Source organism: Saccostrea cucullata, unplaced genomic scaffold, assembly GCF_032062105.1.
Source record: "Saccostrea cucullata isolate Sc308-1 unplaced genomic scaffold, CSIRO_AGI_Scuc_v1 ctg581, whole genome shotgun sequence".
Taxonomy (NCBI): Eukaryota; Metazoa; Mollusca; class Bivalvia; order Ostreida; family Ostreidae; genus Saccostrea; species Saccostrea cuccullata.
In genome coordinates, this window is record NW_026919375.1 from 3,439 (window position 1) to 22,774 (window position 19,336).

A 19,336-nucleotide genomic window follows, 5' to 3' on the forward strand; every position below is an offset into this window, starting at 1 on the left:
GTTATTCTATCAGTATTCCCTTTCTTCTTTAATGAATGCTTTAAGATTATAACATCATCTTGTTTTGTCTCTTACGTAAAATGTATTTCATTTTCAAATTATCATATAATTACAGGATGTCAAAGATTGCTTCGAAGATCCTTTAAATCATCGAAAAAGAAAGTGCAGTTATAGAAAAATGGAGGAAAGGGGTTCCACTTTTAAAAAAAGATAATTTAAGTATAAAGTATTTAAAAACGATCATAGTTAGAATATTTTCATTTGTTTTCAAGTTAAACTCATCACTTCATCAGTTTTTCATTTGTGACACAATTACTAGTATATAATTGGATAGGGGGAAGAACGTTTATAACCTATACTGACTTCGTCATAGTTCGCTGTTTTGTAACACGAGTTTTGACGACAAATCGTCAATTCAAATATTCTTGCCATAATGTCAAAGAATATTTTCAAAACTAACCCAAGATATATAAATTAATTATATCACCTGGGTTGGAATAGTTTACGCTTCTTTATAAACCATTACGTGGTTCATAATTCAACTTTGCTTGTCTAAACTGGGGTTATACATGTACATGTATACTCGTATAATTTGGGTAACATATAAACACAACCTTTAAACATGTCATATATTTTACGGGTGGAAATAATTATTTACAAAATTGACATTATAACTAGTTGGCCACTAGTTAAAATGCCTTGATGTTTTGTAGAAGAAATGAAATGTTTTTCTTCCACAAAAAAAAAACATTACATTTACTTCCTATATTACGTTTTATGTCAGAATAAACATACATTTTTCTGGCTTGTGTGTAATTTCAGACTGATTTGTTCAAGACAAAGCTGAATCCAGCCAGATAAAACATGGGTTTTATTGGATTGTTATTGGTCTTAAAAATACTTCCTCAAACATATCGACAGTTCGGTGACGACAGACGGATTGACCCGGCCATTATTACATCTCCAGCTAAAACCCTCAGATTCACTGGAGTGCCAGGTCTTCATCAAAAGCAAGGAGGAACCTTCCGTAAAAAGTCAGCGACTAGTTACCGGGGGGGGGGGGGTCAGCTGTAAAATCAGAATTGTGTTTTTATATGGAAACAACAAAATTGTACTTACCTACAATCACGGTCAGCACCAACATGAAAGAGAGAAAAAAGTCTGTTAGTACAAGATAATCTCTGAATACAATCAAATGACTGTCATATTTCCGAAAAGGTTCATGTATCATATCAATAATATATAATTTATATTATTATTATATTAATATTTAAGAAAACATTGGAGGGAATAAATAAATGCATTTTATAAACATGATCATAAGTCTATAGACGATTTGTTTAGTTCAAAGGTTACTACTATTTTGGTGTCAGAGCTATATATAGCACCCTTACACTCTATAACCCAAACCATCGCCGAGAGCTGTTACAGTAAGATTGCTGCAGTATAGTAAAAGTCGGCACGCAACAAATTCCCAAAATCACCACTTGTGGTACTTTTACAAGTATTATTTTTAAGTGTGTGAACTAATTAAAAGCGGTAAAATCAGATAACCAAGCCTGGAGACCATAAACTGAGAACAGACTTTAGTAAAAAATTAGATTTTAAATACATGTACTTGTCGTTTATAATCAATTTACAGGTTTGTAAAATACTCGTGTTCCAACTTAAATGCACATGTATGTTAAAAAATTTGTTTTGTTATGAAAATTATTTTAAAAGTAATATTGATTTGGTCTGTTCTCAGTTTAAGGTATTGGGGCCTGTTCTCCTGAAAAACTGCAAGGAATTTTAATGGCCTAAGCTGTCTTTTTAATATATTTACTATATGTTAAAAACACTGCAATAGTTTCGTACATAATGCTTAAATACATACTGGTCCATGTGCAGTATTTTGGACTGACTTGCTGCATTAAGCATTAAGAGATGAACGTTTCAAAAAGATTCAGATTTCTCTCAATAGAGAGATGCTTAGTTACAAACTACAGACTCTGAAATAGTCCCCACACACTGAGGAAAGTCGTCTATGTGATTGCTGGAAGTTAAAATAATTACTGCTAAAACGACACAATTGATTGTTGTTACAAATCAAAGAACAGAACTTATCGGAATTTTTAACCACTCATTTACAAAACGATTTCCATCTCGATTAGTGACCCCGAGCTAGGACGAGTGATCTTTCCCCCGTTAGTGAGGGACCAGGGGGGATAGATCTGATTGATTCCTACACAGCATGTGTCACTACTTCTCTCGCTGCCCATTGATCATTATTTAACATCCAACTGATTTGTACGGCTAATCTACAGACGCTGTTCGTTAGCTGTACATTTTAGATTCTGTATCATCAACATAAAAATTTTCAAATTAAATGTTATCTGTCAAATTATAAAGGTATCTAACGTCATAAAGATTCTCCTTAATATCGCCCAGGGGTCACTGAATACAAAGAAGAGCCCCAAACTGATAGATAAATTTCCAATCAACAGAAAGTAACAAAATATAGGCCTAACTGTGCCATTATTCAAAATTTATCATAATCTAGGACGCTGCATGCCAAGACATAAGAAGCAGCCGTAGACTAATTGTGTTTCATATATACTCCTCCGACAGCTTGATTTCTTCTTTATCGAAAATAAAGAGTATGTCTGAGGTCGGATGATTTAGCGATAGATGAGTTCAGACCAATTCCTGACACCAGCCAAAGAAGAATAAATTCAGAAACCAAACAGAGCAGTCAGCAGACTCATGTTCCCAGAATACACAATAGAACATCTAACACTCTAACTTTTAACATATCATAATTCAAAAGAAGCCCGTTAAGTGAAGTGGGAAAGCCAAGGCAATCCGCTACCTAATAAAGACTTTTCTATGGAGATTTTGTATGGCTCGCTTGCCATAACCAGAGAGATCGGCCAAGAACAAGCCAATTTAATTTATCGCCTGGCAAAATTTTATATAAAGTCTCGGTGATTAAGGATGAGGACTTCCGGTCGATTATGCCCAGACTCTTATTTATTGTTAGCACCACGAGTCAATACAGAGAAGGTAACGAAGCAGAGGGCTGGAAAATACAATCGCAAGATCATCTGAAAAATCAGGGAGGATGCAGAAATCGGTCTCAGAGAATTGTTTCGTTTTTATCATACAGTAAAAGTTACACCCTGTAAGACATAGGCAACAAAGATATTCAAAAAGAACTTGAAATGTTAGAGAGTACAGTTAATATATACAAAGTGGCATTGCGATACATAATAAAAGGAGAATTTTATGTCGCCATTGTAAATAAAGTTTTGGACCATATGCACACTTGAATTATTTTACCCTTGCTTACAGCAATAAAGAATAAACATCAATGCACAGGCTTATGGTGCATCGACCCTGATTACTTCCAATAGTTTGTAGATGTGCATAATACAGAGGGTAGTAGAGTAATAACTATCATAGAATGATTTAGTAGTTAACCTGTCGCCCAGGAAGAACTAAGGATGAAATACACATTACAGCGCTTGATAATCATTGAAAGAAGATTTACAGCAAAAGCAGTGTAACAAAACGACTGATGTACACAAAGTTTCATTCATTACAACGCATTGCAAATGTCCCCTACAATGCTCTAAAAGTACTCGGAGGACTACATCAGATGACATTACTTTTCATATACTATTTCTATTACAAAAGTACATGTACTTTACATGTATAAATGTCACCTCTGTCAACTTTAAAAGTAGATAGAACCAAAATAATTCATTTTGAACTATCGGAGAGCCGATGATAGATTTCAAATTCAAGTGTATGTATAAATAAAGACCTGATTACGCGGAAATGGATATACTAAAACAACACAAAGAGAATTATAAAATCACATGTACTTTTAGAACACTACCCATAAACACTGAATTTGATAAATATGACAATTTATGATGATTTTTTTTTTCAATTTTGCCGAATATACTTTCTTTCTCCTACAGTTAAAGGTCACCATTTTCGATGATTTTGCTTGTAACGCATTAACTAAACACTTTGACATTTTCTTTAAAATGATGTTCTAACAAAGCATCCCCTCGCAAATCTATTCTCTGTTGCGAGAATAGATAAAAATAGACCAGAGAAAAAAAAAAACATATAAATATGGGTATTTAATTAAAGCAAGATACATTGGCTCATGTAGTTATGAAACAATGCTAGATCTGTATTTTTATTTGCTACGTTACTTTTTTACATTAGCATGATTCTATATAAATACACGTATTAGTTCAAGTTTAAATAAAGATATCAAGCTCGCCATGGAGGTTAACGGCAAACAATTAAAGCAAAGAATTCCATTTTCTAATATGAAAACATATGTTTCCATTTATGATCAAGTGTAATTCACCGAGGATAAAGCGCCGTGTCAGGAAGAAATCACAAATGCTTTAACTTATCGCTTTATCAGGAATTCGCCATTAGTATATGAGATTTACACCGAATACAAATTGCAATAAAGCACTTGTTCACTCAGGGATGTAAAATCAAATAAGGAAATACATTGTAATAAGAGTTACTCCATAAACATTCTATAATATTATGGAATAAAACGAAGAACTCTGCACTTAAAAGCTTTCAGTTAATGACTTTTGTTGCCTTAAAATCATGTTAGTTAAAAGAAGAATTCAGTATACACTGTACATGTATTTTAAATTTTATAAACTTATACACGATATCATTGACAAAGCTTATTTTTTTTATTCAACGGACAATAACAGTAGTCTAATGAAATGAACTGTGGTGTAAATTTATACCATATATTTGTAACATTTCAAGGTATTTCGAACTATAGCTGACTTGCGTAGCTAGTAAAAGATGTATAAGGAATGGTCACTTTTATATTAGATTGTTGGTTTTTGACATGAGCTTTATATATCCCTTCTAGTATTAAAATTATTGTAATTATTGTAAGAACAAGTGAAACCGTTTAGATAAAAGTAAGAAAAAGTCTTTGTAAACGTAAAACTGTACAAGTAAAATAAAACAGTTTAGGTAAAAGTAAAATAGTCTAGTCTAGGTAAAAGTAAAATAGTCTAGATAAAAGTAAAACTGCACAGGTAAACTAAAACATGCAGTTTAGGTAAAAGTAAAATAGTCTAGTCTAGGTAAAAGTAAAATAGTCTAGATAAAAGTAAAACTGTACAGGTAAAGTAAAACAGTTTAGGTAAAAGTAAAATAGTCTAGATAAAAGTAAAACTGTACAGTAAAAGTAAAACAGTTTAGGTAAAAGTATAATAGTCTAGTCTAGGTAAAAGTAAAATAGTCTAGATAAAAGTAAAACTGTCCAGGTAAAGTAAAACAGTTTAGGTAAAAGTATAATAGTCTAGTCTAGGTAAAAGTAAAATAGTCTAGATAAAAGTAAAACTGTCCAGGTAAAGTAAAACAGTTTAGGTCAAAGTATAATAGTCTAGTCTAGGTAAAAGTAAAATAGTCTAGATAAAAGTAAAACTGTACAGGTAAAGTAAAACAGTTTGGGTAAAAGTAAAATAGTCTAGATAAAAGTAAAACTGTACAGTAAATAAAACAATTTAGGTAAAAGTATAATAGTCTAGTCTAGGTAAAAGTAAAATAGTCTAGATAAAATAAAATGTCCAGGTAAAGTAAAACAGTTTAGGTCAAAGTATAATAGTCTAGTCTAGGTAAAAGTAAAATAGTCTAGATAAAAGTAAAACTGTACAGGTAAAGTAAAACAGTTTGGGTAAAAGTAAAATAGTCTAGATAAAAGTAAAACTGTACAGTAAAAGTAAAACAGTTTAGGTAAAAGTATAATAGTCTAGTCTAGGTAAAAGTAAAATAGTCTAGATAAAAGTAAAACTGTCCAGGTAAAGTAAAACAGTTTAGGTCAAAGTATAATAGTCTAGTCTAGGTAAAAGTAAAATAGTCTAGATAAAAGTAAAACTGTACAGGTAAAGTAAAACAGTTTGGGTAAAAGTAAAATAGTCTAGTCTAGGTAAAAGTAAAATAGTCTAGATAAAAGTAAAACTGTACAGGTAAAGTAAAACAGTTTAGGTAAAAGTATAATAGTCTAGTCTAGGTAAAAGTAAAATAGTCTAGATAAAAGTAAAACTGTCCAGGTAAAGTAAAACAGTTTGGGTAAAAGTAAAATAGTCTAGATAAAAGTAAAACTGTACAGGTAAAGTAAAACAGTTTAGGTAAAAGTAAAATAGTCTAGTCTAGGTAAAAGTAAAATAGTCTAGATAAAAGTAAAACTGTACAGGTAAAGTAAAACAGTTTAGGTCAAAGTATAATAGTCTAGTCTAGGTAAAAGTAAAATAGTCTAGATAAAAGTAAAACTGTCCAGGTAAAGTAAAACAGTTTGGGTAAAAGTAAAATAGTCTAGTCTATACAGATAGAAGTAAAACTATTCACGTTTTATATTAGAGATGTGCTATACTGGAAGTACAAAAATCTGCGAAGGAAGAATGTACCGAAGTGTCAAATGAGTATTAGAATGGTTTCTAAAAATTGTTGTTTGGAGGGAAGGAAGAAAAACGTACAGCAAATGTGCTTTGCTTCATGACTTAAATAATTTATACAGCGTAAACTGAGGAACGAAAAACTTAATTGCGGTTTCTTTGTCTATTATCAACATCACCTAACGCTTGCTTACAGATATGTACAAGTAAGCAATAGAAACCCGAGAACCCAAAATAATTTCAAACATTCCATCAAACTGCAGTTCGATCTGGAGAAATGGCTTCCATCCTAATCACGGTGACCTCCGTCTTTATGTTTATATATTTATAAACTCAGCAAATTGAAATAACAAACAAATCTTAATCTGATGACAAGAAAATGCAAAAAGTACAGATAGCATCGCTTTCTGCTAGACATTGCAGAGAGAGAGAGAGAGAGAGAGAGAGAGAGAGAGAATATTAATCTAACCATCTGTTACAGCAATCACATTGATGTAAATTAACATAAAAATAACGGTAAGAATGTATATATACACTTACGCAATAATGAATGTAAATTTTCTTTTAGGCCCACATAATCGAAGATTCATGATATATAGTTTTTAAGCGTCTGTTTGTTAAAAAGAAAAAAGAACTTCATTCTTATCCACGACTTTTCAAAAGTTTTGGGCTAGGAATTTTCTATTTCAAATATGTATTCCCTGTGACAATACCTCTCTTTTTGTACTCCTTTTTTGAACTAAGACCTTAGAGATTGACCTAATTTTAAGAGCTTTGATCAAATTCAACTTTTGCCGAAAGTCGTAAACATTTGGTGCGCAGGCATTCATATTTCACAAGTTAATTCCTTTTGAAAAGATCTTATCAATTAAGCCAACATTTTTGCACTTGTAACTATTAACATTAGAGTTTGGCCCACTTAAAAATAAACATTGTTTTTAATTTCTGACATTTTGTCAATGCTTTCATATAGCTAACAAGTGTACTTCTTGTGACTAGACTTTCTTAAAGAAACCAACATTTTGAATTTCATGACCTTGGTCTTTGATCACTTTTGAAATACTTTAACCATGGTTACAACCCCTGAGTAATCGGACCTCGTAACCGAGGTGACAATTTTTTTTGTCCTCCTGACCTTGAACGTGATGTATGACATACAGTACTTGAACCATGGTAATAACTTTTGAAAATGTTACTTTGGCTTTCATATTTAAAATATATATTTCTTGTTACATGACCGTTTTTTCTGTACAAATTAATCATGTATTTGTCCTTATATTTGGCGTTTCATTTTCTTTTCCAAAACTTCTCGACCGTTGACTAAAACATCTGACTACGTACCATTCGGGTTTTATATTTTTCAGAATTAAGTATATTCATTGTGACAAGAACCTTCGTTTGGTTCCAACATTTTGGACTAAAAATTTATTAAAAGCAGATATGAACGTTATCGCTAAATGTTTGGTCGCAACAGCCTTCGCGAGGTTAATCCTGCAACCTCTAGCTGAAATATGGGCTTTCAAGCAATATTATAAATAGAGAAACTAGTCCAATGACGAGTGACCAACATAGTCTGAATACTAGTATACTTATAAAAAGGGTTTTCTTTACAATCTCGTTTTACATATACATTTACATTCGCTTATCATAAAAAGATAGCTTACATATTCTGTATGTCAAAAGATAGCTAACATGCTCTGTATGTCAGAAGAAAGCTTACATGCTCTGTATGTCAGAAGAAAGCTTACATGTTCTGTATGTCAGAAGAAAGCTTACATGTTCTGTATGTCAGAAGAAAGCTTACATGTTCTGTATGTCAAAAGAAAGCTTACATGTTCTGTATGTCAAAAGAAAGCTTACATGTTCTGTATGTTAGAAGAAAGCTTACATGTTCTGTATGTCAAAAGAAAGCTTGCATGTTCTGTATGTCAAAAGAAAGCTTACATGTACTGTATGTCAAAAGAAAGCTTACATGTTCTGTATGTCCGAGGATAACTTAAATGTACTGTATCTCAAAAGATGCCTTAAATGTACTGTATGTCAGAAGATAACTTAAATGTACTGTATGTCAGAAGATGCCTTAAATGTACTGTATGTCAAAAGATGACTTAATTGTACTGTATGTCAAAAGATAACTTAAATGTACTGTGTGTCAAAAGATGCCTTAAATGTACTGTATGTCAGAAGATGCCTTAAATGTATTGTATGTCAGAAGATGGCTTACTGTAAACCAACTTTTATTCGCGAAGATTTTATTTCGCGATTTACCAGGGAAAAACTAGTTCGCTATGATTTATATTCGCGATAAGGTCTTTTCTGGATCTGTTTTTCATAGACACAGACACCTTAAGGACTGGTTCGCGGCGAGAAATATTCGCGATGACGAGGTTCTCGCGAACTTCGCGAAAATTTCTCGCACGCGAATAAAAGTTGGTTTACAGTATATGTTCTGTATGTCAGACGAAAGCTTAAATGTACTGTATGTCAAAAAATGCCTTAAATGTACTGTATGTCAGACGAAAACTTAAATGTACTGTGTGTCAAAAGATGCCTTAAATGTACTGTATGTCAGAAGATGGCTTAAATGTACTGTATGTCAGAAGATGCCTTAAATGTACTGTATGTCAGAAGATGGCTTAAATGTACTGTATGTCAGAAGATGGCGTACATGTACTGTATGTCAAAAGATAGCTTACATGTACTGCATGTCAAATGATGCCTTAAATGTACTGTTTGTCAGATGATGGCTTAAATGTACTGTATGTCAGAAGATAGCTTACATGTTCTATATGTCAGAGGATGGCTTACATGTACTGTGTGTAAAAAGATAGCTTACATGTACATATCGATTCTACAAAAGCTAAAAAAAAAAACTTGCATGAACTTTGTGACGACTCTGCAGTAAATCAGAGTATATCTTAAATGTTTCAGTACATATAACTCAGTAGTTATTTTTATGCACATATCGATAAAACAGTAATTCTGAAGATACCTTCAATACACATAGGGATGTCATAGAGAACATTTCTAGATAATAAATACCCATAAACAAAAAACACCGCGCTTAAAAAGTCAAATAAAAAGGACCTTCCTATAAAGACGGGGTTTGTTCCTGACAATCTAGACTTCACGCCATCGTTTATGGCTCGTAAAATTATTTCTTAGCATTATTGGTTTGTTTTATTGTATATTAAAATACACATGTAATCGATGAATGGTGCGAAATTGTGATGTTTGTATTCCTTGATAAAATACCGTGAATATAATTACACCTAGAGCTCCCTGCTAAGTCTGTTCTGTTTAACAGTGTCACAAGGATATACATTAGGGTGTTACATGGGAACACGGCCCTACAAATGGAATGTCGGCTACCACCCGCCATGACGCCGTAATCATAGGGCAGGGGACACGCTTAATCCAAATTTATAACAATATTTAAATAAAACACCCGAAAATACAAAAGATCTTTATATCAACATAATAAAAGTAGGACTGTCCCTACCCTCTGTAAAATTCAATTATTGCCTGTATAACACCCCTTCTTAAAAGCTTTACAGACAGAATTGATTGATTTACCTGAATACATTACATTTTAGGCTGCGCACTTAGAGGGGTGCGTTTAGAGTCACAGATTATCAAAAACACATATAAACCAAGATGCACTTTCTCATGTAGGTAATTGCTTTTTTACCGTCAATGGCAGCAATAAAATCATTATGAAAAAAATTAAAATTGGGGTCTGGGTATAACCAGAAATATTCTTTCTTAAGCAGTGATGATAGATTTTTTTCCGTGAGATTAAGCGATAAAATACATTCTGACTGGTTGCTAATGTAAACATTAGAAATGGATAATTAAAAGACTGGCGTTTTAGCGGCTTTCCCGGATATTAGAATATTTCTGGAATGAGAACACGAGCGGGGTGTCAATGGAGTCTTCCCGCATCAAAGCTATTATGAAGAGCCACTTGCAGTCAATTATAAATCAGCAAATCAAATTCAAGAGTTGCAACACTACGACAAACAGGGCCTGATTGCATTATAAAGGCACTTGCTGAGATATTAAACGCGCCAGAAACTGGGGGACAATAAATTTATTGCGATAAATTATTGCAACATATGAATTTGAAATTTGTTCAATTATGAAACGGTTCTTGAAACTTGACATGCTTTTCTCATGCTTACAAATAGGCCTACATGTACTATGTAACATTTTTTCACAAAGACAGAACGTTGACAGGACGTACGTTTCAAAAGAATTTTCCACAATACTTAAGCATGTGATAAAAAAAAACATTTATGTTAATTAATTTATTACAATTCATTTAAAAAAATAAATCAATAAACATTACATATACTGAAAATGTACGTGAACATATATTTCAGTTGAGATTAACTGGTATTTTAAAAATAGTTACGATGCTTATTGGTTAAAACAGAACTCATGCTTTTCAATATTTTCCCCTAAAAAATAACTACACATGCTAATCTGGCACAAATTGACTAATTATCTCAGTAAGTTCAAGAATTTTGTATCTCCCAATCTTTGAAAAGCCTAGTCTGCAAACAGATCGAAGTTCACATTATCTCTTATTCTGCAAGGTGTCAAAACACAAACATGAAAATTCCTCAATTCTTTTCGGAACCCTGCCGTGACATAGTTCCTCACCGAGGTATTCCGACAGGTTTACGATGTCTACATGCTTTATGAGAATTTAAATAATAATCAATCATCAGATGACATCTCCATTTCGTTTTCGTTTAGAACTTAATAAGACTTGATGATTCTAAATTATTACATGATGGATTGGCGCAGATTATAAACGCATACTCTCGGTCAAAAAGGGGGGCTTCAGATTAAATAAAACAAGAACATATATCATCTATTTTACAAACTGGTTGATTTGCATTCAAGAAAATCTACTTCTAACAACCTCGCTTGCCTACTCCCCTTACCCCCCCCCCCATATAACAATTCTCATTCCAAAGTTTATATCTCCTCCAATATTCAATATTCAACTTTATACGTATTAAATGTGAAAACATTGTGTAGTATAAGTACATTTATTTTCGTTAATTTTTACTTTAGCGATTTCGATGCCATGAAAATGTAGATATATATGCATAACCATTTTCGGATGTGCATTATTAAATCATTATACATCTGCAAGCGGCGCTTTCCATAGGTTCTAGTGAGAACAATATGTATTGTATATGTAAAGCTCTGTTCATAATTGATTTTCCCCCTAAATGCTTAATTACCACGTCTATATATAAATTAATTTTTAAAGTTTTTTGTGTGGCGAAAACTAAAGGAAATTATTATCAACTTCTTTTCTTTTTTATTCTAATACCTCATATATTTTTATACATTTTTGAATTTCTAGTAATCTGTATTTACAATGTTTTTGTATATACGTCTGTTTTAACTTTCCAGAATAATGTGACTGAAGACTGTTACAAAGTGTACCAACTCAGATGGCAAAACACAAATACAGCCCATCAACAGGAATATTTTGTAATAAATCAAACATCTCAGAGCCTGGGCTGATTTGTAATGCTCCGCCCTTTTGTCGTGCCCCTTAGGCCAATGAGAGCTAATTAAAGACAAGCTGGCACCTATAGTTTGTATTAATTCTCTATTAAAGCTATTTTCATTTGCCAATCAATGTTCTATTTTTTCATACTTTTCAATAAACCACCTATTTACTCTGTTTTATTGTTTCATACTTCAAATAATAAATGAATTTAGATCGTTTCGATAAAATAAACTGTGGTCTATACCAATCTTTTTATACATTCATTAACATTGTATCTTGTTCTTACAAGGAACATTTCTGAGGTTCAGAATAAAAAGATAGTTACAACAATGAACATTGTCAAATAAAAACTCCAAATAGACAAAGTTTAACTAATGGCTATATATCAATTTCTCTTAGGTAAAGTGTTATACATATAGAATCGACCTCCTTCTAATGTCATACTCGGGTATTTCTTTCTTTTCTTTTCGGATGGGTCGGGGGTGAGAAGGATGTAAAATTGTTTTTGCTAACGCTTGCATTTGTCACAGTGACTTAAATCCCAATTTTAGTCACACATTGGTGTCAGGAACTTAAGTCGCCATCACTGAAGACGCATACGGAATGTATCTTTTATTATACGTTTACTTCCAATTGCAGTTTAAAAACGTTCCTTCCTTAAATTAAGTTTTATTTTTTGATTTTTTAAAAGATTATTTAAGATTTTCAAATAGGGAACACTTAATCATGATAAATGATTGATCAGGTACGAATGAAATACCTTGATAGTTTGCTTAGCAAACACAGTAAGAAATACAGAAAACCTACCAGAAAATCGGTTACCGACCGTGTCTTTGAGAATCTCGCCATGTTCCCGGTCCGGTGTTAGGATGTCAAATCTGACATCAGAACCGAGGGAGCTTTTGAAGTGATTTATAAAGGCTGACCCTAAAAGGAAATCATAACCGTGAAACAGTCCTCTGCTATCCGTGTCGTAAATCAGGCTCACGCGCTTCCAGTTATGAATTCTCATCACGTCATCTACTAGAAATCTGGCCGTGCTGTCGAATCCCGGACCGATGCGGGTAAGTGTTTTATATTCCTCTGCTCTCTTTTTCCTGAAATCATGAGAAAGGCCACCGGGGGTTAGAATAGGCACATTCCAAAACGGGGCATACCCCGCTACAGGGGACAGGGTGTAATCCGCCACGGGTCCTAGAAAGAGGTTCTCTCCTCCCTGATGAATGAAATTAAAGAACTGTACTGGGCCCACAATAGAACTCTCCTTTGTGTCAACAAACGTGAGATTGAATTCATGGTTTGGAAGAATTTGACGTCGCTGCACTTCTGCTATTCCAAGTTTAATGGCAGGTTTAATTTTTGTCAGGGAAAACATTCTTTCCCTTGGAAACTTGGGGGCCATTGTAGTCAGTCTGAGCGGAATCCTTGCCCCCGACACACAGTATACACTCCATGTTAGAAGCAGCCACAGGAGGGTCATTCTGCACTGCCGGTGTCACACTTATCACTGTAAAGGCGCCCGTTACATTCCTGTTTTAAGCTTTTTACTGAAGACGACGGGGTTTCATTGACTTTTTCTTTACAGCACTCGTGTAAGTATTGACAAATTTTCAAATAAGACACGAAATGCCATATTTCTTATATTATGCAAATAGGTGAATAATTCCTCTGTACACAAGGTACGCCACAGGATCAAAGAGCCAAAGGCACTTTATCAAACGCACAGAAGACCCCCGAACACCCTCGCGGACGCCCTGCTTCTAATAAACACTTCTTTCTACACCAAATATATATAAACAACTTAAAACAAACAATGGTGATTATTTTTTCTTCTTTTTTAAACCCCACGATGTGTTTACTTTTATCAGAGTTTAGATCCTCAGGAGATCTAGATATGAGAGTCATCTCAACATAGGCCGAAGAACACTCTCTCCAGAACATATACCTTAACTAACTCTCCAACTCTCGTCATAAATCACGGCGATACCAAATCAAGTCTCTCCCTGTATTACGATAATTCTGTCCGTAGACTGCATAGATTCCTGGGTAGGCATTAAATTTAGATGATTCATATTCCCTGTGTAACAATACCTCCCCTGTTGAAATCCATTTCGACGGTGTCTAAACACACAATTTTTAATTTGACACATTCTTCATTGGGGAAGGCATTGTGAATCCAAATTTTTATTTCGTCTCATTATTCCTTGAAATAACTACCCACTAACAGAGATTAATTGATGATCGTTGATTCAATCTGTAGGAATCAGAGTAAACATATCCCGTATACTGGGCAAATACGGAGGCTGTTAACGTCCAATTAACCCTGAACACCGGCGTTAGCCGTGCTCTTCAAGAGTCGTCAAGACCCGGATCAGTGTGATCACTTTCGACACCTTATGTAACGAATCTTCGAATCAGTACTGGGGGTTACTGATATAATCCATCTCCCTGACCCTCATAATGCTCGCTCTATAATGGATCTACATCTCAGCTGATCCGCTGCATTCCCCGCACCTTATATCTCCTCAATAAATTATGGATTTATTTTTTCCCTGTCTCTTTAATGTATTTTCTTCCTTATCTGACACGACACCTTTTTTTGTATCAAAACTTAAGTAGACAAATTGTTACACATTATAGCTAATGATACATAACCCGTAAGACGATTTAAGGTGTAAAAGGAAAAGCCAAGACTTTAAAATCATCACTTAAGGAACACTTGACACATGGATCTGCCATTCGTGGAGACCAGAGATACCCCCCATACCATACCTCCCCTCAAACTGTGCAGTTTGTTCAAATGTACACATTTATTTGTAAAGACGCTTTTTAAATTCCTGTAATGTTGGGAATATTTACATTACGTAAACATTATTGAGTGTTTAATGGAAGTGTTTTTTGCTATGTTTGCTTACCCCCAACGCCATGCTGTGGTTATAATTAGCTTAAAATGTTTCCAAAATGGCTTTTGTTTGGGGGAAATGTTTGACTTGATCTCGAAATGTTATAGAAAACAGACCCTGGGTAGGCCAGTGATGGATAGTTGTGCAAGCAAAGAAAAAGACATACAACAGAGAAAAAAAGAACACAGGTTTTAAAGAAACCTGGTCCATGAGTAAAAGGTTAAAATAAACAGGTGTACCTTTATTCTAGTTTGGAATAAATGGTCCAATAAAAAAATAAAAATCTTGACTATAATTGATTTTTTTAAAACTCGGGGTTCAATAGTGTTTAAGTTCAGCTTTGTAGCGTTCATGATTAAAGTCGATTAGTTGGTTGTAAATTACTGATAATACTGGGGTAGAGCTTGTATTAGGTTGATTAAAATCGACGTTCACTAATTAATTGCATGTATATGACTCTGTGAGAGATTGAATTAACGATCCCAATAATTATTTCCTCTTCTTGTAGAAATAAATAGTTTTTAATGAAGAAAAAATCGGTTTATGAGTACTTATTCCGAGCAAATAAAACGAAAGAACTAAAATTAAAATGATGGTATGAAGGCAAATAAGAAAGCCTGGCTAAAAATGTACGTAAATATTATATGGCTACACGTAGTTGACTTCCTATGACTTCCAAGAATATAACTTACTATACACGTACTAAGACAGGAAATTAAAATAATAATATAACTCCGAAAGGAAACAGGTCTCCCAGGACTCTGTAAAGATTGTCGACAGAGGGAATATTAAAACTAACCAACCAACACGAGCAACTAATTTAATGCTCGCTGGTTAAATCATAAAATCCTGACATTCCACGACAGAAACTTCCAAGATGCAGAATGCAGTAAAGGAAAATCAATTTGTCATAAAAAATAGTTTGAAAAAAGGCTGACAGAAATATTTTTGTTGGCAAAAGAGAAGGGAAGATAAAGGTGCTTATTATTGTAAGTAATTAGCTCGCCTTTCCTCTATGCATTGTGATTTGGACAATTCAGTAACTACATGCAACTCGTAACTACGTGTCGACCGAGAAATCCCTATTATCTTCTGTATATTCTGATTTTCCACGTTCTTTGTTATAATGAAAACATCTACATGTTCCACTATTTCTTGTTAGAAGCCTATATTATATTACTGCAATATTTCCATGCATTTGTTAGATCCGCCTATTCACTTACCCCCATACCTTCCTCCCACGTCCTCCACCAGTGTTTTAGTATAATTCCTACTGGAGGGGACATGATGCAGCAATGAGGTGTTAATATCGTAATCCAAGTGCTTAGAATTATCCCGCAGTTGTACGACAAAAGCTGATCCCAAAAGGTAGTCAAACCCACTAAACAATCCTCGGTCATTTCTATCATACAAAAGGCTGATCTTCCGCCATTTGTAACGCTGCAGAATCTTATGGTCTATAAAGGCGGACACACTGTCAAAACTTGGCCCTGTTCGAATTAAGGTGGGGTACTCGCTTTTCCTATTAACTTTAAAATCATGTGAAAATCCTCCGGGGGTCAGGATAGGGATGTTCCAGTAGGGGGCGTAACGACCAACCGGTGAGAGGGCGTAGTCCCCCACTGGTCCCAGAAACACGTTCTGTCGACCCTCTCTGACTATTTTAAATGCTTCAACAGGGGCTTTAATGGCAGATTCCTCCGTATCAACAAAGGTAACATTTACATGAAGTAAAATTTCCCGCCTTTGCACTTCCTTAATTCCAAGATTAACCGCTGGGATGATTTTTGACAACGAGAACAGGCGAGACTTTGGCGAGGCTGGAGCCATAACGGTTAAGGTAACGGATGTCTCCGAGCAATAGATTAAACTACAGAGAACAGCTAAGACAGCTGTCCTCCGATACCACGACATGGTCAGTAGTCCACACTATCTCCCACCTCTAAAGGCTAGGACTTTTTCTCAATCATACTTAAATGCATTTTGATGTTCTCATCACTTGATAAGTTCTTTCTAGATTTTCTGCCATATAATTTGGTAAAGGCATCCAATTAGTATAGTAAATTTAATTAAAGCCAGCAAAGGCCAAGCAAGCAGGAGAGATATTTCTGTGCATACAAATTAAAGCAGCTTTTGTGATACTCTGTCAGTCGGCGGTACTCGGCGGCCAGGAATTAAGTGGAAAATCACACTTATTTGCTCGCAAGTCCTGAAATCAACAGCAATATCATTTTGTCTTTTAGACATTTATTAATGTTAATCCACGAAGGATGCTATCATTCTCTTTCCATGTTCAGGTATTGGAATTAGAAAACTAAAAACGTTCTTTTAGCATTGATATATAAAGTGTATTCTTCCAATACGAAAAAAATTAATATTTTTAATTTCACCACCCGCTGCTTTTGGCGAGAGTTTACTATTTCCAGGAACATACAAAGGAAAATATCAAGTCAGTTTAATTTGTTTTTTACGATATAAATATATCAACTGACTGTCACCTATCAACGCCTGCAGCTCCAAGACAAACACTAGCACGTTAACAAAGAGCAGAGCTATTTTTCTAGTAATATTGGAAATAGACAAATGAGAAAGGTGTCCATTAGCGACCGGAAATTTCTAAACTACGAACCCGATTTATAAACCTGTCTCCCTTTGACGGCACGAGAGCCCCCGGCTGCCACTGCGTTTTTCTTTGTCCTACAGCGTTATCCTGGAGGATATCAGTTGACAAATTAGCACGCAGCATCAGTATGTAATGCGATTTCACAAAAAGTACAGAAGCCTAAAAACGGTTATAAAGCGGATATAAAAAACATCAACTAATATATTTTGTCAGATTCGAATTATAGTTTTAAACGCATTAACACACGAGGTATCTGCATATGTTTTGTTACATTCCCATGTGAATCTGTACGTAACAGTGCATTCATACATATTTCATGAATTTTAAGCTTATCAGGAATGTATTTAGGGAAAACATTGTTAGAATTATAAATATAAGCTAATGAAACAAAAGATTTAAAAAACACAAATAGCCTGAAATGTTGGTTATCATAATTTTCAGACTTAAAAAAATATTGTAAATTGATTTAAAAATATATCCAAATAAAACGTGTTAAGCCATCATTAAAAATGTCTTTGTTTCCCCTAACCCGACCCTAAATTCTCAAGTTGGGTAGGTAGGTTGGTAAATAATTGTTTTTCTGACAGCAACTCTAAAGATACATTCTAAATTTTATAGAATAATACCCTAATAAATAAGAAAAGTACATAAAAAACATTTGTAAACAGCATATCATACAGTGTACCAATGCCGTCTAAAAAGCAACATTCATAATTATTATTCATTTGAGATTTTAGGGGGCATCCTATGCCGACCGTGTGTCTCTTGTCATGCGGGAAAATTTGGGGGAAAGAAAATTAAGTCTGTAAATAATGGCCTTACAATAAAACGAAAACAGTCACCATTTGACTTAATGATAGGTTGCACATGTATTTGCTGACAAAGTCATTGCATCGACATTTGCCTTCAAACGAGACTGTTGATATCCGTGTTCCATTGACTTGTTCATCAATAGCTTGCCTCGATTTAGAAACTGTTCATTACGTAAAACATGCTCTTGCATATGGAATCAAGTGAGAGGCATAAACTAAAAGTATAGGAGATAAGTGAGGGGAAAAGACAATTGAAGTCACGGTGTTTATCATAAAGCTTTGTTGTTTTGTTATCATTAAAGTATTTTCCGAGTAATATCCAAATGTTAAATAGATTATCTATCTTTTATTTCAAGCTCAGTTCGATATATAAAGTCGATATATGAATGAAAGTAATAATTGTTAAATCATAAAACGTGGTCGATATATCAGTGATATGAATTTCATATCGTTATAATAAAATATATTTATATATTTAAAAGCCCTCAAGAATAAATACTCTGCCCCCTCCATAACTTCCTGGCATAATTAGAATAACCATAAACGGTATCAAAAAGACAATTTAATGATATTTAATCAATGCCAAATGTGACAATATCGTGTACTATACAACTTATCCAAACTAGTAAACCCCAGACACAGCATCCTCAGTGGAGCAACAAGAACTTATTTCAAAAAGTCCTTTCCACTATATTGTACAGAGCTTGATTGTGTGTTTTAGGCTTATAGTGAAATTCCACTCAAAGAGCTCATTTTCTTGTTGATGTAATTTTGCTTGTTTGTTTATTTGTTAAATTTTTGTTTTTATTTTCATTAATGATTTTAATCATGATTTTCATTTTTCATTGATCAATTTAAGAAAAAGGCTTTTGATTTATTGATTCCATAACAAAATCCCTTTGTTTATAGCCTGAGTTTCTCTTCATTAATTTATAATTTCGTAGCTGGATTTTTTATTCTTCATGTATATATTAAAACTATCATGGGTAAGTTTTTTTGCTTATGATTTACAATTAGAT

General features: G+C 33.8%; 1 protein-coding gene across 1 annotated transcript; it reads right to left on the reverse strand.

Moving 5' to 3' along the window:
* Positions 1-12,786: 12,786 nt before the first annotated feature.
* On the reverse strand, positions 12,787-17,184 carry LOC134230110 (uncharacterized; the record flags this gene model as incomplete). The annotated part of the gene is made up of 3 exons (XM_062711896.1): positions 16,106-17,184; positions 14,952-14,999; positions 12,787-13,452 (listed from the first exon to the last, which is right to left on the reverse strand). Coding segments are annotated over exons 1-3 (1,405 nt in total), but the record flags the coding sequence as incomplete, so codon positions are not given.
* Positions 17,185-19,336: the final 2,152 nt, after the last annotated feature.